This window comes from Eleutherodactylus coqui, chromosome 4, assembly GCF_035609145.1.
Source record: "Eleutherodactylus coqui strain aEleCoq1 chromosome 4, aEleCoq1.hap1, whole genome shotgun sequence".
In the NCBI taxonomy this organism is placed as follows: domain Eukaryota; kingdom Metazoa; phylum Chordata; class Amphibia; order Anura; family Eleutherodactylidae; genus Eleutherodactylus; species Eleutherodactylus coqui.
In genome coordinates this window covers 233,875,654-233,903,503 of record NC_089840.1, presented here as the reverse complement: position 1 = coordinate 233,903,503, position 27,850 = coordinate 233,875,654, and the positions used below count along the sequence as shown (strand labels likewise).

The 27,850-nt window shown below is 43.7% G+C and overlaps 1 protein-coding gene across 4 annotated transcripts in view; it reads right to left on the bottom strand.

The window, feature by feature from the left end:
- The window catches only part of TACC2 (transforming acidic coiled-coil containing protein 2), a 158,489-nt gene that overhangs the window by 94,018 nt on the left and 36,621 nt on the right, over positions 1-27,850 (bottom strand). For all 4 annotated transcript variants that reach the window (XM_066600873.1, XM_066600875.1, XM_066600874.1 and 1 more), the window contains exons 4-6: positions 18,534-18,691; positions 16,683-16,817; positions 6,286-11,616 (exon numbers count right to left, since the gene is read on the bottom strand). In XM_066600873.1, coding sequence (XP_066456970.1) covers positions 6,286-11,616; positions 16,683-16,817; positions 18,534-18,691 — 5,624 coding nt within the window. The remainder of the gene's footprint in view (positions 1-6,285; positions 11,617-16,682; positions 16,818-18,533; positions 18,692-27,850) is intronic.

Below are 27,850 nucleotides of genomic sequence, written 5' to 3'. Positions count from 1 at the left end.
TCATAGCCAAAACCTGTCAAGTTCAAGAGGTGTCCCTGATACGTCCTACTTTTAGGACATACTCAAGAGCAGGAATAAAGAATAAACATATATGGCAACGTTTCCCCATACTTTAGGATTGTAAGACGCGTTTCGCATCCTCTCTTTCGATATTGGAAAATAATGTATATTTTCCAACAGAGATCTGCTACAATACTTGTGATCCTTCTCCCGCCTGCTCCAGCTGCTGCCTAGAAGTGTACAAACTCTCCACCTCCCCAGTGCAATCCGATACAGTAGACTCTAGAAAGTAATGACTTGTCAACAAAGTAAAGTTGCCAAGGAAGCTGAAGTATGCCGGGACTCACAGCAACGTCTTATGAGATGACGCCTGACAACCGTATTGTTACATAGAACAGAGGACTTCGGCCAGTAATTCAGAGGTCACAAAGTAAACCTTCGTACTTTATCCGACACCACAGTCACAATGTATATCATGTTCTTGCCCCAAGCAATGTGAGACGGTCCAACCATTACCATAGGGATATTGATCAGTTAGTCGTCTGATTAAACTGAGGGATTGCGTCACTATAGCAATGACTGTCAACTGCACAAATGTTTCCGCAGGCGCTACTGCATTACTACAACTATACAGGGTGCCTCAAAAGTGCGGAAACACCTGTTTAGAATGAAAACAGTATGGCAGATGCTGATCCAATTTTGCATACAAGTTGTGGGGGAAAGGGGGGACTATTTCACCAAAATGACGGCCATTTTGAATACTGCCTTCTTGGGTTCAAGTGTAATTTTTCCAATGGGAAGGTAGAAGTGTGATATATCAAACTGGTAGAAAATGTCACCAGAAAAACAATGGTGTGCTTCATTGTAATGTAACTCTATTGGATCTCATTAACACAGCGATTATTCTTCATTAAAGGCAATGTGAAAGATGGCATTATGGCTAGCAGAACATGCTGAGATCGTCCTTATGTTATGTGTTCCATTTGCGGCATGTTGGTAGCGTTACTTAGCATTTCAAATATCCCCATGTTGCCCCTGCCTTAATGGCGTTCCTATTGTAACCTAGCCATACCCTCCTAGCATACATGCAGAAGCACCCTACACAATGCTGTCCTTAGGTTTGATGACTCCTTGTACAGTCTGCCTGGAAGCTGCTTGTGCAGAAGGCAGTAAGGGTGCCTGCACACGAGCGGAAATTCCGCGGCGGGATTTCCGCCGCTGGAAGCTGCCATAGGATTGCGTTAACAAACGCAATCCTATGCAGACGGCCGCAATTTGGCCGTGCGGCAACCAAATCGCGGCATGCACAGAAGTGTCACCCACTGGCTGCCACGTGAAAGAGCCGGGGCCGCGGGAGAGGTGAGTGCCCGCGCTGCTCTCTGCAGACGCTCGGGTCGGGTCCCGCCGCGAGAATTCTCGCAGCCGGATCCGATCCGGCCATCTGCAGGCGCCCTAAGACAGCAGCAGATCCACACCAGAATATCTTGGAGAATAAATATTATACCACAACCAAGCTCATAACATAAATACAGCACTAGAATCAAGGTAATAACAAAAAGACAGCTACAGAAACAAGCTCATAATGTAAACCGAGCAGGTACTAATCTTAATAGATGCAATACCCTAACCAAGCTCATTACATAAATACAGTCACAGAACTAAGCTCATAAATATAGTAGCAGAAATAAGCAAGTGTGATTGGCTGACAGAGGCACCTCAAAATATCAGTAGGGACAAAAGAGAACCAGGGGGCAGGATGATTCATGGATATTCTTACAGTCCTGAAAAAGTGGCAGTATGAAAAGGAAGGATGCATCAATGCATAATTAGACAGATTTCTCATTCAGGACTAAGGGCCCATTTAGACACAATCGCTCAAAATTTGCCCAAAAGACATATTTTGAACGATAATCGTTGTGTGCATTTACACGGCAAGACGATCGCTCAAAATTCGCTCAAACAGCAGTTTGAGTGACAGTTTTGAGCGTTCACTTTGCATAAGTGTGTAAATTAAGGCTTACACTGTATGCAGAAGACAAGCAGAACCGCTATCTTCTGCATACAGCTGTTGTCTTGGAGCGCTCAGCTTTTATACATCTGAGCGCTCCGAGCGGGGTATGCAGAAGACAAGCGGGCCAGCTTGTCATCTGAATACAACTATTGTCTTCTCGGAGCGGGGTACGCAGAAGACAGCTGGAGCGCTTGTCTTCTGCATACTCCTGCTGTGTTCACGGAGCGCTCAGCTGGTATACAGCCAAGTGCTCCGAGCGGAGTATGCAGAACACAGTTGGAGCGTTGTCTTCTTTATACTCCTGCTGTGTTCTCTGAGCAGGATACCAGCTGAAACAATAGTATCAGGGGTATCCCACTAAGAACTCAGCACGCGACACTGATAAGGCTCATCATTCTCTTTCAGCTGGCTGAAAGACAACAATGAAAATCATTAACGAAATCTGCACGATGGGCGCTCGTTAGACACAACGATTCTCGTTCAAAACACTGCTTTTGAGCGAATTTTGAGCGATACTCGTGTCTAAATGGGCCTTAAGAAAGCTGGATAGGTGATACAAGCCTGATCAGTGGGAAATCCTGAGAATAGGCTCGCTGCAACCCCCACCTTATAAGGAGGAGACTGAATTGAGTGGTGGTCGCACATGTGCCCTGCCACTCCTATCATTTTCAGTGAGACTGCTTGAGATGAAGTACAAGCACATGACTATTTCCACCAGCTCCGCTGATATGAATGGAGTGGTGCCGCAAGTGCGTTCAATTAATCCCCATGTCATTGTGTCACAGGGCATCTGTGGGGTGTCGGTGCTGCTTATCAAGGCAGTTCTAGTGCAGCGCCACTAAATCCACTCAAGAACCACGTATCAAGTAAGGAAAGACACTGGAATCTACAGAATGCTGACTGACTTGTATAATTCATAGGGCTCCTTAGTGGACGTTGAAGAGCTTGGCAACCGAGAAGAGGAGTCGCTCATGTCAGGGCGGTCGCTCTACTTGCAGGAAGCAAGTGGTAGGATGGAAATAGCCGTAGTTTTATTGAAAAATAATCCCCTGCTTCTCTGAATATGATGTGGCTTCTTGCTTAAGGCACTCTCGATTTGGTGCTCTCTTCTAATCGTGAGTAAGGACCCCCGAAATGCGCTTACGTCCGTGTATTTTGCTCGCTCTGCCATGTATTTGTATAGGTGCCGCAAATACTCAGGTTTATCTCACACGCATTTACGCAAGCCCATTGATTTCACTGGACTGCGGTGTGCAAGTGCGCACAATATAGGACATGCTCCGTGTTTTTCATGAAAAAATACACTTATGTGAATGAACCCATTGAAATCAATGGGTTCTATTCACTGCGTATTACATGCGCACATTTTGACCGCTTAGGCCGGGCTCACACGAACATATGGTATAACGCTGTGTAAAAATTGCAGTGGTTTACCAGCGTAGGAAACTGCGTAATGTCATATTTTAGCACTGGCTTCCTTGTTTTTTTTACTTTCTTCTGAGGTTCCTAGCAACATGCGTAAAATCACCGTACATACTCAATGTAATTGCATACGCATTGCGTTCCAAACACACGTAGGAAACAATAGGACTTTACGTGCATAAAACAAGGTAAAATAGAACATGCTGCCTTCTTTTTTACACGAGTGGTATAAGCAATATATTTGGAGATATGTATCTCAGCTATCTGTAAAAGGGATCCCTACATATACCTCCAATGAATGCCTCCTATGCATGCTGTAATATATATATATATATATATATATATATATATATATAAAACATATAGTGCCCGTAGGCTTTCGTGTTAAAAACATATAATGCCTGGTATGCATTTTTACGGACTGCTGCTGTATAGGAAAGCACATTTGACTTTGCTATTCTGTTCCTCCAAAAATGTGCCCAAATTGAGCTACTACAAAATATAATGACATATACTTGACTGTCAAAGCCAAGAGGATATTCATTTGGCCTCCATTGAGTGAATGAGGGCTTATAGATACAAATGATGTATACAGCAGCTTTCCCGGTGCATACATAAGAAATACACTGCAGAGGCACTGAACTCACTCCGGTGTATCATGCTTATTAAAGCACATTGATTTTAGTGAGAAGCTATCTAGGTACAAAATCTTGTAAACTAAAGTATCATTGATTTTAACGAGAGCTGCACCTGCAGTTACAAGTGCCGGCCACTACACTGGGGTCGGAGCAGCAGCTTACGCTCTGTACTCCTCTGCATAGCGGCACTGACAGCAGTGTTTGATTGGCCGGAGGCCCAAGCGGTTGACCTCAGACGATCAAGTATTGATGAGCTATCATGAGGACCTGACAGTTCTTTCTAGTATTTTTTTGCCTTTGTAGAAAGGTTACTCCAGATAGGAATGATCGTCAAATCATCTGCAATAACGTTTCAAACCACCGATCATTCTTCAGTGATTTGCAAAGTCATTCCATATAAAGGGCACCATGGTAAAATTACAGCAGCAATGTGATCTCTATTAGGGCTCATGTCCATTGAATCGTGGACCTTTAAGGTACGGAAATTAAATCGCAGCAAGCTCCATTTCAGTGCGGCTCCTGCATGGACGGCTTATATTGAAGTCAATGGAAGCCGTCCCATTCGTGGCCCATTTGCAGTTGACGGGAAAGCAGGAGTTTGAAAAAATGTCTACTGCGCATGTGTGCCGGCCGACACTTCTGCACACATCTGCAATACAGAATAAAGAAGACCCGGACGGGTAAGCAGGGTTTTCGGCCGCGGGCAGGGTTGGATTCCGCTGCGGGCTCCTGCATGTGGAATCCGACCCGCCCGTGGACAAGAGCCCCTTCAATATTGCCACAGCCAGAGCTGTTGAGTTGGAGTCAGAGAGTCAAGAGTCCAATTTTAGTGGAGTCGGAGTTGGTAAAAAAATGTACTGACCCCGGCTTATAAAAAAAACTATATATTATAAATATGGTCTAATTAATTCAAGGATTTGTTGCATATTTTATTTCAAAGGGATTTAGGAAAGTTTTTTCAATGTCCTATAAATCTATGTTCTATTCATCCAAGCCCCTATTTATCAAAAACATTGATAACGAAGATGCGGCATGTAGGTTGTAGCTTGATTATTGTATCATAAGGCAGGCTTCACACGGACGTCGAAACCGCATGAGATTTGTGGGTTGCGAGACGTACAAGTCTCACACAAATATAAATCCTATTCTTTAAATGGGGTCATACACATGAGCGATGTTTTCCTGCATGGGGAAATTCACATGGTGAGGAGCGCAATATTGGGGCGGGATTGTGTGGGGAGGGGCCAGTGTGAAGTAAGTCTAAGGCCGGCTTCATACGGGCGATAGAATCGCGCAAGATTTGTGCGTTGCAAGAATGGGGTCATACACGAGCGATGTTTTCTCACATAGCACCACGATGCCATGCGGAAAACAGATCATGGCATATTCTATCTTGTGCGTGTTTTCGCATCACACCACCCATTATTTTCAATGGGGCCGACATCAGCATCGCACAATATGTTAAGTGCACTCCACCATCCTCTGCCGCAGCCGTCAGCCACAGCGGAGGATTCCCTTCATCCCTGCAGTGATGACATGAAAACGTCCTGCATCCTCAGGGAAATTCACATGGTGGGAAGTGCAATATAGGGCCGCGGGATTCATGGCCCCATATCACTCTCGCCATGGGTAGTTAGGCTAAGGCTGCCTGCAGATGGCCGGGTCAGATCCCGCTGCGAGAAGTGTCGCAGCAGGATGCGGTCCCATGACCATGCGAAGGCTTGCAGCTCACCCGCTTCCGGCGTCTTCACATTCTCTGCTATGTGCCATGTGCAGAGAGGAGCCGGCCCGCACAGAAATAGAACATGCCGCGATTTGTGATTTCACTCAGACAAATTGCGGCCGTCTGCCTAGGATTGCGTTTTCTAATGCAATCCTATGGCAGCGGCCACGGGTGGAAATTCTGCAGGAAATCCCGCCACAGAATTTCCGCCCGTGTGCAGGGAGCCATAGGGTGATAAAAAGCCTGATGTTAGCAATTTAATGCAGAAAATGTATCACTTAAAAAACATGAATAATATACAATAATATATGAAGAAGTCGGGAATCAGAGTCAGAATATGGGAAAATTGAGAAGTCGGAGGTTTTGCTTACCGATTCCATAGCCCTGGCCACAGCCTAATAAGTGGCACGGTCCACTTGCACATTATTACCACAAGTATATTTATTTAAGGTACCAGAAAACTTATGTAACTAACTAAATTCCTAAAATACCTTTCGCCGGTCACTCCTCCTGGGGGTATCTTTGGACTTGAGGGGAGAACCAATGGCTCCGGTGGTGTAGGTTTTGCAGTCTTTTTTGTGATTGGCCGATCAGAGTGGAGGACACTGCGCAGTTTCTGGGTGAAGCTATAAGAGTCTGATGCTGGAAAAGTTGGGCTTCTAATGACTGGCGAAGTAGGTCCTGGGTCACTTGGAGAAGAAAGTGACTTTTCTTGAGCAACACTAGAAGAACCATGATCAAAACATGGCAGATCAGTTCCAATAGTCGGAGTAGTAGGAGAATGCTTCTTGTCTTCAGTAAGGTCAATTCCTGGTGGCCCAGAGACTGTGTATGCTTTTTCTCGGTTTGTAGACAATAGCATTTGGTCAAGTTGTTCCATTTTCTGTAAATTGACTGATTCCAGGGGGCAAGGAAGACATTTTTCATTGGCCATGTCTTTGTGTACTGTATTTTGTGCCTTCATAGAACTTGCAGGCTGCACTAAAGTTGCCAAGTCATGAGAAGGAAGGTTTCTATGTGTAGATACATTATTTGCCTGCTCTGAAGGCAAATGTGGTTCATCAGATAGGATTGCTGTCTCCTTAAGTGTGAAACCTGACATATCAGAAAGAATATTTGTCTTTGTAGTTAGTGGATCCAAAACTGCTGATGTCATTTCAGGAACAACATCAGACTTTTCCATTATAGCTTTAGATGCTTTACTTTCTTCTACTTCGGATACAAGACTTAGATGGTCAGAAATTAATTTTGTGTTGTCCACTTGAGGTTTCATTGTTGCATCTTCAGAGTTTTCTTCGTTCCCTTTTGGAAATAGTTTTAAGGATGCAGGAGTCATTCCAGGTCCCTCCCATGCCCCAGAAGTGATGACATTGGGTTCTCCTGTTTCTTCACCAAGGTTGACTATTTGTTGATGAGATGTGGTCATTCCTAAATTTACTTGACTTGGTTCTGTTGATGGAAATTCCGTCTCATCTCTGGAGGGGATGTGTGGCTCAGGAGAAAGTCCTGAATTCTGTATGCCACCAATTATGGAATCTGTATTGATAATATCAGCTACATTCTGCTCTGTTACAATTGCAGTGCCTACTGTTGCTTTGACGGCATTGCTTGTGTGTTCCTGAGAACTATGGGTCAGTATTTCTCCCCCCTCGGGACTGAGGTTAAGCATTCCTTCAAAAGCCATTTCAGGATGTTTCTCTTGAGGGTGTACTTCCTCGATTTTATTATGATGCACTATATTAAATGCTTCCTCAGATTTTCCCATGCTAACACTATGTGCATTGCTACATTCAATGGGATTGAGATTGGAGATACAAGGTTCTGCATGTAACTGATCTTTCTCACCTAAAACTCCTGATCCATTTTCAGCATTTTTCTCTTTTGCTTCCACGATTACACTTTGTGATTTTGCTGTAGATTCAGCTTCAGACAGAGGGTAGGACTTGGAATCCTTCTCTCCTACCATTACACTAGAAAGATAAAATTGTTCTGGAGGTTGTGGTCCCTCTAGTAATGTAGAGGAGCATTCATTCACATGTGTGGTCCTCTCAAGTTCTTTGGGATAATTCCTATGGTCAGTGAAAGTTTTGGCTGTTTCCATATTACACTTGTTATAAGCGGACTCCTCTATGGTGTCAGTAAGGGGTTCAATGTCACTACTTTGAAAAGATAAAACCTGAAGTTCCTCATTAATTTTTTCAGAAGTCTGTGGAGATAAATCTTTAATACTTTCTTTCATATCAAACTTTTCAGGCTTGACTGTAAGATTATCACATACCTGGGTTTCAGCTTCTGGACATATGGCTAGTAATGGGCTCCCATCTTCTCTATCGATGGGGCTAAGAGGAAGACCCAAAATGTCATGTTCAGATGGAAAGTTCTTATCTGGTGCTGAAAATGTGGATCTTTGCAACTGTTCAGACTGAAGGCTGCCACTGGAGAAATTAGTTGCATTTTCCGTCTTCGGTAGATCTTCAGAACAAGTGTCTACTGTAACTTTAGCTATACTGCCAACATCTATTTCAATATTCGGTTTCTTGGTAAGGCAATCCTTTGGTGTTTCTATAGAGCTGCAGTTGTCACCAGCTGCTAGAAGTTGGGTTGATTTATCATCTAGTACGTGAAGTTGTGCTGTAGTGTCTGCAGAAAGCTCAAGTTGAACTTGGGTAGTAGGGATTCCTTCGTTAGCATTCTCAACTTTATCTGAAGAAAGTTTTAAACACTGACCTTCTGTTGTCAATCTCAAAGACTGCGTGTCCCTTGGAATTAAGTTTTCACCCGGTTGACTGTATAGCAAAATGTTGTCCTCCTGGAGCCCGAAAGCACTTGTAGCATCCTTGGTTCCAGTGTCTTCACAAGTTGTCAAGATGCACGTGTCTGCTTCATCATTCATGATTGGAGAATCTGATCTGTATGCTAAAGGATCTGATTTGGATGCTAAAACTTCATCTTGCACTTTCTCCTCCAGGGGTTTGCTAGTGCAGAGAGCATTTTCAAGGTCGGGTGTGTTCTCTGAAGACGCGGCTTCTTGCTGACTCAATGTGATCAAGGGAACCTCCTTCTGCTCTGTAGACCAGCTTTGCAGGTTTGGGTTGCTGTCTACTATTTTAAACTCTTCTGGAGTTATGGCAGACACATTTTGCTTTAGCTGAACCTTGGATGACTCCCCCATGGTGCAATCTGGCCTGTGGTTCAGGTTTTCCACACCAGACGGGATGGATGATTGTAGCTTTTCATTAATATCAAGACTTTGCCTTTGATGTGTAGCATTTAAACACATGTCATTTTCACTTTGGTTTTGGCTAGTCTTCATTTTGGTTTCAACTAGAAAGGTCTCAGTCTTTTCAGTCGGGGAACTTTCTTCCTTTGGACGTGATAAATACTTGTAGTCCCCCTCATTCTCATGGCCATGGCAAGATAACAAAGACTCCATCAGTGGAGGGAGAATATTGACCTCTTCTCCTTTTGAAAAAGCTTCAGAAATTGCTTTCATAGATTCTGCTGGTGTATCTAGTAAAACCTGCGTGGTCAGGGCGTCTCCTGTAATAACAGGGCAGGCTGAAATAGATAAATAACTGTTTTCTGTATCAGTCTTTAAAGCCTTGTCTTTATGGGTGTTTGAAGTTACTCCTTCAGTTGCAACTTTCTCCTGAGTGCTACTCTGGAAATCATTGGCTCCATACTTAGTATCACACTTTTCCTCTTTGATCTCTTCTGGAATTATGGCAGACACATTTTCGTTTTGCTGAACCTTAAATGACTCCCCCACGGTGCAATCTGGCCAGTGGCCCAAGTTTTCCACACCAGACAGGATGGGCGATTGTAACTTTTCCTTAATATCAGGACTTTGACTTTGATGCACAATATTTAAGGACATGTCATTTTCACTTTGATTTTGGCTGGTCTTCATCTTGGTTTCAACTGAAACTGAATTTTCAGTTGGGCAACTTTCTTCCTTTGGACATGATAAATACTTGTAGTCCTCCTCATTCTCATGACCATGCAAGGATAACAAAGGCTCCATCTGTGGAGGGAGAATTTTGACCTCAACTCCTTTTGAAAAAGTGTCACAAATTGTTTTCATAGATTCTGCTGGTGAATCTGGTAAAACCTGTGAGCCCAGGGCATCTCCTATAATAACCGGACAGGCCGAACTAGCTAAATAACTATTTTCTCTATCAATCTTTAAAGCCTTGTCTTTATGGGTGTTTGATGTTACTCCTTCAGTTGCAACTTTCTCCTGAGTGCTACTGTCCCAATCATTGTCCCCATACTCAGTATCAGGTTTTTCTCCTGTGATCTCTTTCTTCATGTCCATATTAATTGTAAACCCCGTAAGATCCAATGGACTAAATTTGATGTTTTGCTGGGGTATTACTTCAATGTGACTCATAGGAGTTTGTCCAATGGATGTTGAAGTGAGTGATTGGTCTGTGCTAGATATGGGTAAACCTTTTGCAGTGTCTTCCTTTACATCAGGACTTGGTGCCGCGAGATGTAGTTCTGCAGTATTTAGGCAAAAGTTTGACACATCTTCTAAAAGTAAATTGTTTACAGAGCTTTGACTTCTAATGTCTTTATTTCTTTCTGTACTTGTTTGGTTGACTACTTGAACTAGATCACTTGATGTAGTCACGTGTAAGGAGTCCATAGATGTATCTACAAGGCCAGCTGTGGTTTTCAGATTAACCTGATTTATGCCTTCATTTAGACTCTCCGTCAAAGGTGTACATAAGGTATTTTCTGTATCAGGAGCTACTAGAACACCCATGGGGATCAATACATTGGAAGAAATTCCACTTTCATCTTCCAGTGCTTTTGTCTCTACTTCATGGTTTTTCATGTCTTTAGTAGGAAAATTTCCAGAATCTATTGTGGATTTTTCTGGCAAGCCACAGACCTCATTAATTTCATGGTTTGCAATGTTTTCTGCTAAAGTTGTTTTGTTGACATGTCCTGCAGCATCAAGGCTTTTCTTAGTTTCTGATTCTTCTGGTCGATTGACAGGAGAACCATGGTAGGTTGTGATCTTACCCATCTGCTCCTGAAGACTTGTTGGTTCTGTCACCTCAACTAGAGACTGTTGATTAAGCAATGATGTAACAAGATTATCACAAAAAGTATTGAGCTCCGACACCACCAGATTGGGCTCAAAGCTCTCGGCTATTAGGGATTCGCCGCTCTGGAGACAGCTTTGTATGGGGAGTTTATCTTTATCATTGTCTGAGCTCCCATCTGTTGTGAAAGGCAAGATTAAATGGCTCTGCCCCCATGTCTGGCTATTTATACCATCTGTAGTTAAAGTTATACTATCCCATGATCCTTTCTGTTCACCGTGGTCAGTATAACTATCCTTGCAATCGTTCTTTGCCTGGTTACAGGTGTCGTCTGGTTCTTGGAGTAGTCCAACTGGCTGAGATAGTGCTGCATTCCTTGAGGATATCTCGGCGGATGTTGGAATCAATTGTGGCGTTGGACTGCCAAGATTGTAGTTACTCTGAATTACAGCATCGTTGTTCTTAAAGTGAGTTATGGATGATATGTCAATGTCTGCTTCCACATCTTGCATTTCCAATGAGTCTTCACTTGCCGACAACTTTTCTTGTGCTTGTAAATGAAATCCACTGCTAGTCACTGATGTTTTTCCAGAAGACAGGTCCGCTTGAGGCATCTCCGGTAGGATAGTTTTCTCGTCTTCTGCTGTCTTGGAGATTTTCTCTGGCAATACTTGCTCTCCCCATTCTCTGAGTATGCCTATTAGTCCTGTATCTTCTGCTGCAGAAAATTCTTCATCCGTTGAACAATCTTCACTGGTGAAGTGGCTGCAGTAACAAGTTAAATGATTGAAAACATTCAGTTTTCCAATAAATATAGATAATCAGATTGCAGGAAAAGAGGCGGATGCAGGAAGAGGTCTAAAACCAAACACCAAGCAGATAAATAGCCAGATCAAGATGCAGATTCATGCAACGCATGCATAAGACATAGCCAAGACATAGGAAAACTGGCACACAAGTAACTGTGCAAAAAAGTTGTGGTAACAAGTAACAGCCTAACACTGTAAAACTATCAACTAGGAGAACAATACTATTAATAATTGAATTAACGCTTTCCAATCCAATTTGTATCCTGGTTTTCCTAGGGGAATTACTCTTTTTCTGCCGTTATTAAAGCACGCTATCTTTTGGCTAAAGCCAGTCCTGCATGAGGTGACACTTTGGATAGGCTCCGACAGCAGAAAGGCTGGCAATATACAGTAAGAGAACCCAGACGGATGTCTTTCAACATGAGAGCTGCCCTGCTTTAAATCATAATGTCTTTAGACGCCTGACAGTGGATTGGAAAGGGTTAAATAATGGGAAAAGGGAAATCTCACTCTATCATACTAGTACAGAAAAACCCTGCCTATAAGCGGGGCATTGGTCCTGATAAGGGTATCCCCATGTCCGGAAACTGGGGACTTCCTCAACTGTCCTTAGATGGTAAAACGGGTGACAATTGACAGATGTAAGTAACAATAGTCCCAATAGCACAAGGAAGCAGATGTACAATACCAGATAACAATGGCCCATTTACACTAAAAGACAATCTTTCAAACGATTTTGAAGATTGACAGTTTAAGTGATCATTTTGCATAAAGTCTTAATGGACACTAATGTCCATTAACACTTTATTAGCTTTATTTGCGTGTAAAAGGGCCTCTGGGAGCTGTTTGCAGAGCACATCATGCGGTCTGAGCTCTGCACACGGCTTCTTTATTCACACACGGGCTGTCGGCAGAATACAATGTAATCTCCGACTCACGTGCAGAACACAGTGTGGTCCCTGTTATCTGTCTCCGGGTGAACAATGGATTTTAAGGTCTTCTTAAAATCATCGCGCAGCTGAAAAGTAGACAATGGCAGCATTTACATGCAATGATTATTGCTCAGCTGTGGTGGTTGACCGAATTTTGAGCGATCATCGTTGCATGTAAATGGGCCTTAAGTATCAACATTGAGGACTTATCTAACTGTGAGGTGGCACTAGAGAGACGTGGACTGGACCAGAACTCCACCATGCAGAGGAATAACTGGTGCTCTCTGAAAGGAGGGTTCAGAATATATACACTACAAACATGGTTGATTGGTCGGCTGGGGAAACACCTCCCTACTGATCAATCAAACCCAATACCAGCAGACAGTTGTATACTTATTGGCGCCCAGCACCGAATAACAGGGCAGATGCACCGAAGCCTTGGTCACATGGGTCGGGCTGACATTGTAACATCAGTCTGGACCCACTTCCGTGTTGCAATTTCTGTGCCATGATGCTAACATTCAAGTTCACATCCTCTTACTAGGACATAACCTGGCCGGTTACTAGGTGAGCGGTATCTTTATTGCATAGGTACTCATGCATGGGTTTCATAGACGATCGCCAAGGATTAGGCCACAACCAATTAATGCAGCATATGAAGAGCTCAAGACTGAAAATGCCACAAACCATTCTCTAATATGCATCAGCAATATCTTGCATAGTGCTAGCATGTGTCTGATATGCTCTCCAGCTACCAGTAAGATATGAATGAGCTCTGTGTGTCCAGATAGAAGACTGCCAGATAGGAAAATGCCCAACAGTGATGGACTAAAGCCAAACAGATGGAATCAAGGCAGATGCAACTGCAGCAATAGATATTCCCAAGAATACCACAAGTTGATTACACTTAGAGGAGTCCGGCATGCAAAGAATGAAGAATGAATGAGGAATGCTCATCAAGCTCAACAAGGTTAAGACAACATTTGTTGCAATGAAACTTAGCAGTTGCTAACACAATGAGCCGTATTAATGCTACATGTTCTTAGAGAAAGCATAGCCGTAGGATTAATGAAGACCAAAAAATGCCCCCTTCTCGCATTGTGTAAATCTTGGCTACATAGTAAAGACAATGATAAATCAAGTGATCCAACCAGGAAGGTGATGATGGAATGGTGACAAAACATCAGAACTGCCCAATGCTAATAGAGGGGTGCCTCAGTCAGGTGATCTATACTACACCCCTCATACCCAAGGGGTTGAGCACTAGACTATTGCTATTCAGACCAAAGTTTTCTAACCTAACTTGGTAAATTTCTTTGGCTTGTTCTTTAAAGATGGTTTTCCTTGGAGACTACATTTATGATCTATAGATCATGAGTTTTTGACTTGTCTCATCACCCGAGTCGCATCCCCTCCAAAAAGCAGAACGAAGAGGCAGCTGTAGCTCCTTCATTGCCATACCTGGCACAGCAACTTCCATATAAGTGAGCCTGTCTCTGGTACTGCAGCCCAGTCATGCTCAGCCCCATTCACTTAAAGGGGTTTTACGGACATTTAGTGTTGATTAATGACCTATCCTCAGCATAGGTTATTAATAGTTGATAAGCAGGAATCTACTGTTCGGGATCCCCATTGATCAGCTGATCCACCAGCCCACAGTCAGTGAAATTGAAATCAATGGAAGCAATGCCTTCTATTATACTTCCGGCACTCACCCTGATGACGAGTCCAAACCCGCTGCACTGACAGTGGGCTGGAGGTTTAACTGATCAACGGAGATCATTAGTGGCAGATCCGCGACAATCTAATGACCTATGCTGAGGATAGTTCATCAATAGTAAATACCTTGACACCCCCTTCAAAGGCACCTTTGGGAGTCAATTTTTTTCACATAAATGCATGCATTTTGGGCTGATAGTCATTTCCGCAAGCTTCTATAACCCCAATTCCAAAAATGTTGGCCCTGCTTGTCTTCTGCATCCATCTGTGCACTGCTTGGAGCGCCCGGCTGTTATACAGACGAGCGCTCCAAGCGGGGTATGGAGAACACAGCTGGACCGCAATATTCTTCATACATAGCTTGTCATCAGGGAGCGGGATACAGCTGAAGCAATAGTATCAGCTGTAAATCCCTGATAAGGCTCATCGTTCTCTTTCAGCATGCTGAAAGATGACGATGAGCGACGGCTTAACGAAAACTGCACTATGTTAGTACAGTTACACACAACGATTATCACTCAAAAGACGGCATTTGAGTGAATTTTGAGTGATCATCGCTGTGTCTAGATGGGCCTTTAGCTTCAGCAGGAGATCTGTCAGTGAAGCTGGACTGTCAGATTGTTTTTCAGCCCTTATCTTTCCACATCTGCACTTTTTATCAGCTAATTTAGGACCACAGCAAAGATAGCCTTTATGGGTGGTCATAAATTAACCAACAAGAACATTCAGGATAGGAGAGAGCAGAGGAAGACTAAGCCATCAGTCCAGCCTCACTGATGGATCTCCTTTGGAGACTTAGAAGCTGCTGAATACAAACGGTGCAAAATTTTAAATGAAACCCTTTTGCAAAAATGATAGTCAGCCCAAAATACTTGCATTTAAATGAAAAAAAAATTGCCCCCAAACATGTCCATAGCCTTTAAAGTGAACCTATCATTTCAAATGACTTTTCTGCTTAAGCTGCCATATGTGTGTACAAGAGGAATAACACTATTTCTGGACATTATATGACTTGTATCTCACATTTTCTTAGCAGTTTTCTCCTCTACAGGCTCCATCTCTAAGTCTCAGTTTTCCCTGAGTTGGTGTGTGTAGATTGCTGCTATAAAGTCTCCTATACACTGTATACACAGAGAAGAAGAGATCCCGTTCTCTATCACAATCTCTCATATACAGAGAAGCAGCAGCAAGGAGGACATTATAGAGAAGTACTATCTAGTAGTTGTAGAGATAGTTGCTGCAACATCTCTGTTGGTTTCTCTGCTTCTCTCTCCCTCGACTCCTGTTCCCTTCTTCCCCCACTCCTCTCCATGGAATTCTGTGGGAAGCATGTAATCTGGTCCATCAGTGAGCCATTAGTCTGTTTTGTCTACATAGACGATATATTATCTGTCATCCCATCCGTCTTCAGCAGCATTGTCTCTCAGATCCACTGCAATCCACCACAATCTTAGGACTATTTGATGCAAACTGTGCAATGGTAGTGTGTTAGACTAATGATGCACTGTGCCTACTCTCTAATTAGCCAGTGCTGATCACTATTGGCCAATCAGAAAGCAGCATGTGATACCTCAGTCTACCGATGCACAATGTGCTGAGGATTCTGTCGGCCATCTCAGAAGACCAAAAACACATCCAAAGGCAATGATGGTGCAGAGGATGGATGTCAAATAATATAACTACTTCCCTCTAGTCTCTGTAAAACTTTGTTCTGAGTTACATTAAATGTGCTAGGCTGCAGTACCAGGAAAAGTCCCATTTGCATGGCTGTCACTGTATGTCATGTACTACAATTGAAGGGCTCAGTGTCCCAGGAAACAACCCTGCCAAGGGAGTTCTGGCAGTGGGTCCACCACCTCCTACATTGATGGTCAATCCGGAGGATCAATGTCATATCCCATAAAAGACTTTTAACCCCTAAACACCGGTGTCGTAGATTTACTGTAGAGGCCAATCTAGCGAGAGAATGTTTACGAACTGTAAACAATTATCATGTTCTTTTCCAAAGTAGGTTAAATACTAAAGCAAAAAATTAATCCCATCAATCAGAAGGTTTATTCAGCTCCGCTCTGTTTATACTGCGGATTAATTACGACATCTTTGTTGTACAAAATACGTTACTTGTTAAATGTTAAGTCCTGGATTAATGGCACCAAGAATGTAGCAGGTTCGTACAAGAACATTTCTTGGCTTGCAACAGCAACATGTTTAAGACTCGGTAGAAGAGTCAGCATGCAACAGGCAAGATGACAAGCTCAGGCCATCTTCCAGCAATGAATAATTGCATTTTTCTCCCTTTAAATAGTCCAAACTCACAGCTGTTAAGTCGAAAACACGAGTCTCTTCAGAGTTATGCATATAATAATGATACCTGATGGTGCCAGGCTGCGAGCTCTGCCCAGATTCCTTATATTCCAATCCCTCTATATAAAGATCAGTCTGCGGAAGGGGAGGAAGCAGCTGTCCTTCCTCCCAAACTCTACGCTGCGATGGACCGTCGTCGCTCCTGGGAAAATAAAAGGATCACTAAACAGGGGGAAATAGGTATCCATGCTGAAATAACAGTGGGAGCGAATCAGCACTTCTTTCCAATCTACTAAGTATTATTGTCCCCCTGGAACTTTCCGTGTCCTCAACAAGTTGACAAACTAGTCGTGACCTCTGCAGCTTTGAACTTGTAAGAACATCAGCTCATGTGGAAAGAATGAGTGAGCTGATCCAAGCATTAAACTTTCCACAGTTTTCAAGGAAATGTAATGTTTGTTGAAGGTATACTGTCCAAGTTCATCTCATGAAGGCTCGTTTTTACTGCCTAGTTATCAGGACGATTTCATGATGATCTTCATTGATGTGTTAAAAAATGGTCATCAAGGCATCATCTGCAAATGTCAATGTGTAGCATGGGGTTCTCAAGGGAGTTTAGGCTCTTTAATCTGGCAAGGAGGATTTTCCTTCTCGCAGCCTGCCATTATCATTCTCATGGAAAAAGCCTGTCGAAAAAACCCTAAGGAACAAACACTTAGGGTGGCCATACACATTACATGCAGATTGGCTGAACTTGCAGATTCTTGTAGAACCGGATGGTCATCTAATGTGGATGGTGGCCTTCTAACTTTCCAGAGACAGTAGATGTCAGGGTGAGATAAGGATGGGGCAGTTGGATTTTAACTGCCCGTTCCTTTTGTTCTCAGGAGACGTGCTGTCTGGCAGTGGCTTTCTCGCCTCACGACATAGACAACACATGCATGCTTGGCGGAGGTAAGCGAGCATGTCTTAGATTGGGTGGCTGGGAGAGATAGCTATTAGCCGAACAAGTCTTTGGCCGACAGCTATGTATGGGCAGGCTTAGGGTTCATCATACATATTACAGAGCCTTGTGCATGAAACCTATTCAACCTCCTAACACAGGACTTGTCAGACTCCATCTATGGAGATGTTTTCTTCTAAAGGAGAATATGTCCATAAATATGGAGTGTTACAGCACGCCGACCACAACAGAAGAACTGGACCGGGATGACGCCCCAACCCATGTGGTCCTCAAGCTGGCGCATACTCACTGTCATTTTGGCGCTGGATTTCAAAATGAGCACCTCTCTGCTAGTATATGGGCATATTGCTTGGTTGGGAGGTGGGACAGCCCAGCCAGCCATTCAGCTTGTTTCAGTACACTTATTCCAGCAATTCCTCATGAAGGACACCAGTTATACTCTTAGTTTGAAGGTGTTTCTAGTCTCGTCGTCAGCTTCATGTTCTGACCTGCGTCTCTGTTTAAGGCCGCCTGCACACGACCGGGTCAAATTCCACATGCGGGATCCCGCAGTGGAATCCAACCTTGTGCCCGGCCTGTGATCCCCGAGTACCTGTCCGGGTTCTTCTATCCTGTACTGTGGATGTGCCAGCCAGCGCACCGTTGGACATGCGCAGTACAGATAATGATAATAATTGCGGAAGGGCCACTTCAATGGAAGCTGTCCACATGGAATCCGCCTCCAAATAGAGCATGCTGCGATTTTTTTCCCCCGCGAAATTTGCAATTGATTTGCGCTCCTGGGCAGGAAAAACACATTCTTCCATAGCATGCTATGGAAGGTATTTGCTGCGGAATCCAGAGGCGGACGACCGCTCTGAATCCCACAATGTAAATCCGGCCGTGTGCCGGCGGCCTAAAGCTAAGTCTGCAGTTTTCTTTGTTTTTCTTAAAAGCCACCCGTTTAGCATTTACCTTGAATTTGTTGCAGAGACACTCAGGTCTTCAGAAAGTAATGATGGAAAATATTCTTCCTCTTCCTGCTCTTCTCCCACCTCTTGTCCTTCTTGATAACTGTTGGGGTCCCACTGAGGATAAAGCGCATGAATGGCTTCTAGCGATGGATGAACTTCCTGTAAGAGTACAAGATGAATGGGGTGAAAAAAGTCCATTCTATGTCATGTACCTGTCATTTACTCAAAGTGTTGAACCTGGACGACAGAGGCGTAACTTGAAGCTCCTGGGCCCCAATGCAAAACCTGTAACAGGGTCCCCAACTATAATGCTTTATTCATAGTACTGGGCTCCCTATATTGAGAAGAAAGACCTTATTGGCCCCCTAAGGCTCCTGGGCCCGGGTGCAACCACATCCCCTATAGTTCCACAGAGGATGCCGTTGCACCCGGGCCTGGGAGCCTTAGGCGGCCCATAAGTCTTCTCTTCTCCATATAGGGAGCCTAGTACTATGAATAAAGCATTATAGTTGCCCTGTTACAGGCTTTGCATTGGGGCCCAGGAGCTTCATGTTCGCCTCTAGCATAAATATTTCTTTCCTAATATAGTTTTATTTTTGGCCCCTTATTAGTGGGAGATTCCCAGTAATACAGCAGGGCAGCAAAGGGTATTTAACTAAACATCTTCATAAATAGTTCTGTCCAAATCAGGGTTGCTACAAGATATCTGAGCAGTGGAAGGGACAGCGGGATCTTTGTGCGTTCCAACTGATATACTGGGTTATCCTAATAAGGCAGACAAGATTCATGTCAACAGGCAGAACGTGAAACAGAGAGGAGTAGAAGAATGAGAGTTACTGGAAGCGGAGAGATTTACAAGGCAGAGCTCCTCATGTATGGAGTGGATACCGGGGATAAAGGCCGCATTGTGGGATTGTTTATCCTTCCCACGCTCTTGTATCCCACAAGACGTCTCTATGTAACAATCTGTAACCATATGCAAAAACTTCACTGTCTCTTTATCTTGCCTAAATAGTGAATATTGTTATTTCCATGGTAAACCTCTATACCCTTAAGCTGTGAAGGTCTGGGAAATGTAGTAAGTTTACTATGTTTTGGCAAATGCATATATATATATATATATATACACACACACATTATGCTACCAAAAGTAATTGTACACCTGAGCAAGAATGAAAAGTAGTATTTATGTACATATGTTAATACTTAGTCGGGCTATGTCTGAAACACTTCAGCTGGTATTCCCCTCCATTCATCCCGCAAATGTCTAGCAAGTTCTCTCAAAGAAGATGGATGCTATTTATATTTCCTGACCCAATGTTCCAGTTTATCCTAAAGATATTCAATAGGGTTCAGGTCATGGCTCTGTATAGGTCAGTTCAATCATTGCACATCCATATCTCCAAACCAATGTAACACAGTGTTGGATTTGTGAGAAGACTCGTTGTTTTGTTGGAAGTATGGCGGACCGTTTCCAGAGTATTCATGATTCCGTTTCTGTGTTCATGGTTCTTGCCACTACACACCAAGACCATGCCATGTAAAACATCCCTAGACCATAACGGAACGTCCACCGTACTTAGCTGTTGGCACAACACACTCAGGCAAAAGGCGTTCACCATCATCCTCCACACCCAGGTATCTGATTTAAAGGTGGAGTAGTGTGATTAGTGATTTCATAGAACATTCTTCCATTGCTCAATTGTCCAATGATGACACTTCTTGCATCATTGTAGATGGGCCAAAGCATTGCGCTTCATGATGGACAGCTTGTGTGCAGCAGCATAACCATTGGTGTGCAGTTCCCATCAAAAACAATGGCTGACACCTCCAAGTGTCTCTATTGTATGTAGCATGGTGTAGGATACCTGACATGCTAATAAGACACAATCTATTCTACTGATAGGGGTGTCCACATGCTTTTGGTAGGATAGTGTTTATCACAATACCACTAGATTTTAAAGGGGTCGTCTGAGACCAATATGTGCTATTAATGCTATTAATTGAACTAACTCTGTGACCGCTAACATATTTGTAGTAGACTGGGCATCCTCATACCTTGTTCCGTTGATCCACTGGAGGGTCTTGTGCTCAAGCTGTCAAAAATCCAAAACTTCTGCTGAAGTCTCATACACAACCCAGGAGCCTTTGCGGCTCAGTATTCATATGCACACAAGCAGATGAACCACTGGCCACTGTAATAGTTCAAGTAATCGCACATATAGGTCTTAAATACCCCCTTTATGGTAATGCAATATCCACTACTACAGTATGTTTTAAAGGGTATGTACAGTGGACATTTGCAACGTATTTTTATAAATACTAGTCTGTGTGGTGTCCGATATATATGGACACTGCACATTGACATGCATTGGTATGTCTTATTTGCCATCCATGAAATGAACAGGAATAGGGCATGCCATGAGTTTTTTTAAATCAGAAAAACATCCATGTGTATAATAGCTCTATAGTCTATATTGGAGCTATGCCGATTTTGGAATTACACGGACAGCACATGGCCCCAAAATATGCTTGTGTGCCAGAGGCCTTACTAACATACATTATATTCAACCTCACTGACCTCTCACATCTTTCCCTCTTCTTTCAAACAAGCCATCATATCCCCACTGCTAAAGAAGCCGACTCTGGACGCGAGTAATACTGCCAACTACGGACCCATCTAAAATCTCCCCTTCATCTCCAAACTACTAGAACGCCTGGTTTACTCCCGCCTTGTAAGCTATCTATCAGAGCTCTCTCTCCTAGACCCCCTACAGTCTGGCTTCCGACCTTAACACTCGACAGAAACTGCCCTTACAAGGGTATCCAATGACCTACTGACAGCCAAATCGAGGGGCAATTACTTCTTACTGATCCTCCTCGACCTCTCCGCAGCATTTGACACTGTTGACCTCCTCTGTATGCTTCGCTTCATCGGCCTAAAGGACACTGCTCTCTCCTGGTTCTCCTCCTACCTATCTGACCGCTCTTTCAGTGTCTCCTTTGCTGGCTCTACCTCCCCTCCTCTTCCCCTTGCTGTTGGGGTCCCCCAGGGCTCGGTCCTCGGCTCCCTCCTCTTCTCTATCTACACAGCCCCTATTGGACAAACCATCAGGAGATTTGGCCTCCAATACCACCTCTATGCTGATGACACCCAGCTATACACCTTTTCCCACGACATCTCTGCACCTTTCCTCCAAAACTTCACCGACTGTCTGTCTGCTGTCTCCAACACCATGTCCTCTCTATACCTAAAACTAAACCTCTCTAAAACTGACCTACTGCTATTTCCACCCTCCACTAACCAACCTCATCCTGACATCTCCATCTCAGTGTGTGGCGCCACCATAACTCCTAGACAACATGCCAGGCTGTCTTGGGGTCATATTCGACTCTGAGCTATCATTTAACCCCTACATCCAATCTCTCGCCTGAACATGTCAGCTGCACCTCAAGAACAAGATCAAGAATGCGGCAGCCAGGCTCATCTTCCTGTCCAGTCGCTACACAGACGCCTCTGCCCTGTGCCAGTCACTGCACTGGCTGCCTGTCAAATACAGAATTCAATTTAAACTCGCCACCTTCATCCACAAAGCCCTCCACAGTGCAGCGCCCCCCTATATCGCCTCCCTCATCTCAATCTATCATCCAGCCCGGGCTCTCCGCTCTGCTAACGAAACTAGACTGAGCGCCCCTTTAATTCGATCTTCTCATTCCTGTCCCCAAGACTTCTCCAGAGCAGCACCGCTCCTCTGGAACGCACTACTAAAGGCTACCCGAGCAATCCAGGACTAGCAGAACTTCAGGCGTGCTCTAAAAACGCACCTCTTCAGGGAGGCATACCGCATTCCCTAAACAAACCTACTGACTGCAATCCCTGCTAGCCATCATAAACTGCTCCTGCAGTCATACCGATTCTGCCGTCACACGGCTGAACGTCTGACCATTGTCTATGTGCATAACATCGCTCACTCTCCACCTCGCCATACCGTGCATATCTCCAGCCCCTTTACCTTCTGTAGCCCCCCATTATCTGTAGTATGTAAGCTCATTGGAGCAGGACCCTCATCCCTACTGTCTCCATCAACTGATTACTATGTAACCGTGGTTCTGTATTTTTTGTCTTTCTGTATCCCCCCTGTCTTTGTAAGCGCTGCGGAATATGTTGGCGCTATACAAATAAAGTTTATTATTATTTAGCAGATTAGTAAGAAGCAAAGGAGGATCAGACTACACAAGATTTGTTTGTAGTCAGTAACCACGGAGACACAGAGGTCTGCATAGGGACTATAGATACAAAATAGTATATTTTTAATCAAGACTATTTGCACAGTTACTTCACTTCTTATTTTGGATGCATTGGCGCAACAAAAGAAAAAAACAGTTTTAAGGAGTAAATAGCCTTAGGACGGTTTTATAATAGCAGTAGTGTGCCAATTACCGTGTAGCAGAACCGTGGCCATTCACGGTACGGCTCACATGGTTTTGCTGACCATTGGTATGTATTAACGCAGCCTTTCAGGTTGCCTCTACAGCTCCAATAACTAAACAGACTACGCCATTCAAAAAGCAAAACACTTGACTATCTGTTGCAAACGCTCAAGGCGAAGTGGAGCAGCTGTGAGACCCAACTCAACGACCTTAGCTTGAATAGCGCTATGTAATCCTTCCTCCCATCGCACTAATGCTATTGCGTGCTTAATTGCTGTTCTCCAACACCAAAATACACTTTCATCTCCCTGTATAATAGGCATACATGTCAGCTGTGACACAGCCTCCCGCTTGTATTACTTCTGTCCTGATCATGTGATAATCACACCGGGCTTTAGAACATGAAAGTATTCATCAAAAATGACTCATGTAACAAGTCATGCACCCGTGAGCATCTCAACTGCACTTAGTTTTCAAACTCTAAGATCTCTGTTTGCTGCCTACTGAAAATAAGGGAGATGGAATAATAACTCCACCTATCGGAAGGCAGCTTTCCTTCAAGCCAAAGTTAGACTGTTTATACAAGCCTTGTAACAATGACTGGGATAGATGGTACTGTGGAGGTATTATTCATCTCCCTTATTTGCCCAGATATTACCCAGAGGAGCATGAATGGCCTTTTAAGTCTCCTCACTCACAGTCTAGGTGGTCTCCCTAAGAAGAAAAGATAGCATTTCTGACACCGTCACAGGCCTCTCACCAGCAAAACCAGACTCCTACTGTACACTGATGAAGGGCAAATACCCTTAAACAGCCGTCTGTACATGGAGTCTGGATTTGCTTTTAATTCCCAGTCATTGTTACAAGACTTGTATAAAGAGTGTAACGTTAGCTTGAAAGAATGCTGCCTTCCAATAGGTGGCACTGTGGAAATATTATTCCATCTCCCTTATTTGCATATTACCCATAGGAGCATGAATGGCCCTTTGATTCTCCTCACTCACCGTCTAGGTGTTCTCCCTAAGGAGAAGAGATAGCGTTTCTAACTGCCTATTGAATGCACACTTAGGGCTCAGTCAGACGAGCGGATATACACGCGGTTTTCCGCATGTGCGGGCGAAAATCTGCACCTACTAAAGATAGAACATATGGGTGGCAATGGACTTGGTCATGTGGATTTTTTCCCGCACACACAATGGATTTTTGTCTGCGCGAAAAAACATGCGACTCTCTGCTCGTCTGACCGAGCCCTTAAAGAGGTTGTTCCCTATTCCCGAGTCAGTTCAAGTGCTACGCTATTTCCGTCAATACAATTGGAATAAATGGAGTGGCGATGCACATGCGTGACCACTGCTCCATTCATTCAGGGATAGTTGGGACTAGTGGCGTTCCAGTATTCAGACACCCACCGATCTGCTAGCTATCCCCTACCCTGTGGATAGAGGATATCTTTATTATATGTTGGACAACCCCTTTAATTGATGAAACTCAGTCCTGGCTATGTAATGATCATACAAACATGCAATGTGTAACTGTGCAGTCATCAGAGCTCACTTATGTAACAAGCCATGCACATGTGTAAACAGGATGTCTCCAGCAAAGTTAAGATCTGTGTCATTCTCTTTTGTAAAAACTGTCATGTCCGATCAGACCTAATTGTAACCACCACGACAAAGAATGGAGAAGGACTGGGAGTCATGAGCCACACAAAAAGCAGTAATCACAAAGTGAGATGTACTAAGTCAACAGTAGTGGATGGGCAAGGGTCTATTCTTGGTCTACCTTGGCTGACACTGCCTAGAGGCAGAGCACCCGCCCTGAAATAGGTGACCCCACGACAGGAACCTCGGGGACTTCCTTGCATGTCCCTTTGTGAAACGTAAAAAAAGGGACAAGCTCCCATCGTGGATTGAACAGGACAGACCCAACAGAACCCCAAATATACTTTATGACATGCGCAAGGAGAATGGGAGAGTACTATGAGCAGGAAGGATAAACTGACATCAATGAGAGACTACAACAGTACATTTGACAAATGCAAAAAAGGCAAATGCTATAGTGGACAGTACAGGGCCAGTTATACAGCAATATACCCGGTGCCCCCTCACAGTAGAAGTCAGAGTAAAAGCCCTTCATAGATGTTAATTGGCTGGCTGGGTTGTCATTTGCCTCAGCCACCCTATTGAAGGGGGATGTGACCTCTTTGGTGTCCAGCACCAAATGCCAATGCACACGGACAGACATCACATAGTCCAGTGCTGATGTTGCATGTCACGCCAGACCCACGTCTGTGCCCAGAGAGCCCAAGCACCAAGACAAAAACTTTGTGATGTGTTGTGACCACAGACACTTCTCATGTATGCTTGATCTCAGTCCTAATGGTCCAGTTGTGTGGCTCTCCTAACATATTAACGTATACTGCTGTTTGAACAAGGAGGATTTGTGGTTTCTAAAACCCCAGTCTAATGAGACATACAGATATCCTGTTTAACGTTAGAATCAGTGACTTCTGGTTAATGTGGTTGGACATTTCTCACAGCCCACAATAAAGACCATGGAAAATTGCTGTCTTTTTCTGATTATTAAAGATACCACAAGATTTTCCGGCGGGTCAAAGCGGTATATGCTGGGGAAAATATCCTTAGTATAAGCCAGAAATTCCACAAGAATGTCTGTATATCACTTGACCAAGTTGTTGTGCTATAATAAATTATGATAACTTAGGGCTCCTACCCACCAGCGTTTTTTTTCACTGCGAAATTCGCAGGTTTTTTTTTTCTACAGGAGGTCTATGGGACTGGTAATGTTAAAATCGCGATCGCACAAAATCGCGATTTAGCTTTACAACTCCCATAGCCCAAAGACCCCTGCAGAAAAAAAAAACGCTGCGAATTTCGCAGTAAAAAACGCTAGTGGGTAGGAGCCCTAATAGAGAATTAAATCACTATTCCTTATTTATGTAGCATCAACATATTCTGCATCATCGTCTACAGAAGGGATATTGTTCTCACTGTTCCACGGGGCAGTTTACAGTTTTATTCCCAGTATCTCTGGTAAGGACACGTACAATAGGACTATTTCTCAGGAAGATCATACAAAGTGAGTACTTGGAGAAAACCCACAAAAATAAAGGGAGAACAAACCAGTAGGACATCTTGGTTGGACTTGAACTTACAACCCAAGGACTAGAGAGACATAAAGCTAATCAATGAGCTTCTATCTTGGTGATCTTGGGGGATCTCCTTGCCTACCTTCTCCGACTCATGACTAGAGAGAGTATCAGAAAGAGTAACCCAAAACAAGAAAAAGCGTTTAACCTTCTCCGTAGCCATAACGTCAACACAAGGTTCTCCACAAGTGATGTATGCTACCAGCAGATACCGAAGAAGAGGCTTGGTAGCCTCGAAACGTGTATATATGCTGGTTATACAATAAACAGTGAAGTTAAGCGAATACACTGTTGTGTACTTTTATATGTTCCAAGGTTGTGCCTAATACTCAACCTTTTTGCCTAGTCTAAGATCTATTCTCACGAACTTTAGGCTTTGCCTGTCTGTTTCTTTCTCTGGAACTATCTTTAGTCGCACTCATATTGTCTTTTCATCTGTTTTATCCCGTTCTACTTTGTCCCTATGTGTAATATGCAGGAAAGGGAATACTTAGGGAATCAATTTAGGTTCCAGTTGCGGGGTTGCCCTTTTCAGGGCAGGTGCTCCGCTTTGCTTTATTGGCATGTTCACTCAGGGCTGATATAGGGAAAGATGCTAGGCCTGAGCCCTGTTCCTACCATCAGCAGCAATATTGGTTTGAAATTTTAATAACCCAGAAACCCCCTGTGTTTTAAGAGGCATGCACCTTTTAATACATTTGTCAAATCTATCCCCCAGTGGGCTTCAGATTAAGACTGCCATATGAAATGTTCGTTTTAGTGAATTTTGGCCAATGAATTCTTGCATCAAAACTAAAAACTAAAAGTTTAAGTCTAAAGCTGGTCTCAAACGACCGACTTTGAATTGCAGATTCTGCGAGCCTTTGATCCGCGGTAATATGCGGTTCAATCAAATACATTGAATTACACAGTTCCGCTCACATGAGCATGTCGGAGTTGCATAATTCGCTTACGGAAAAAAAAAACGCAGCATGTTCTATTTTACCGTGGATATCCGCAACATAGAATCCATTGTTCTCTATAGTCGCGGATATACCCACAGCCCATACGTGACGACACAGGAAATATGAGCAAAAAAAAGGTGTACTGTCCATGACTGCCTGCATAAGTATTACCATACTTAGTCAAAACAGTATTGCACAAATAGCTTAGTTCAGTACCTCTGCCTTTTTCCTCAATGAATGGGTTTCTGCTTAGGCCACACACCCCACACTACAATTGCACATGTATAAGGATATCAGTAGTGCAGAGCAGCTATTTTATGGCAACTACACCCTAACAATTCCTGTTCATTGTCATACATGCTGGCTACATACAACCTCCAGTCCTGCTACAACCTCTTCTTATTAGTCCCACTTTTGCACATCATCCCTTATAACTATATGGAAACTCTACGCACAACAACACTGCTTTCCATTGTGCTGACTGGAAGCCCCTATGAGGTTTGGACATAGCTGGTGCCTTGAGCTCCTACAACACCAATGATAATCTGGCCTTGAGTATTAGTAAATGTGCCCAAATGACTGCAGAAGTATTCAAGCGTGCAACTTGCCCTGCGCCCCAATGGAAAATGTGCAATAGGGCATCCAACTATTAAGCGCCACTTATAATGCTGGTATCTCCCTATATAGCAGAGGGACTTTTCGGCCTCCTTAGACATGAGAGCCACTATAACTACAACCCAGGAGGTATTGTATTTCTCTGCTCTACTGGTATTA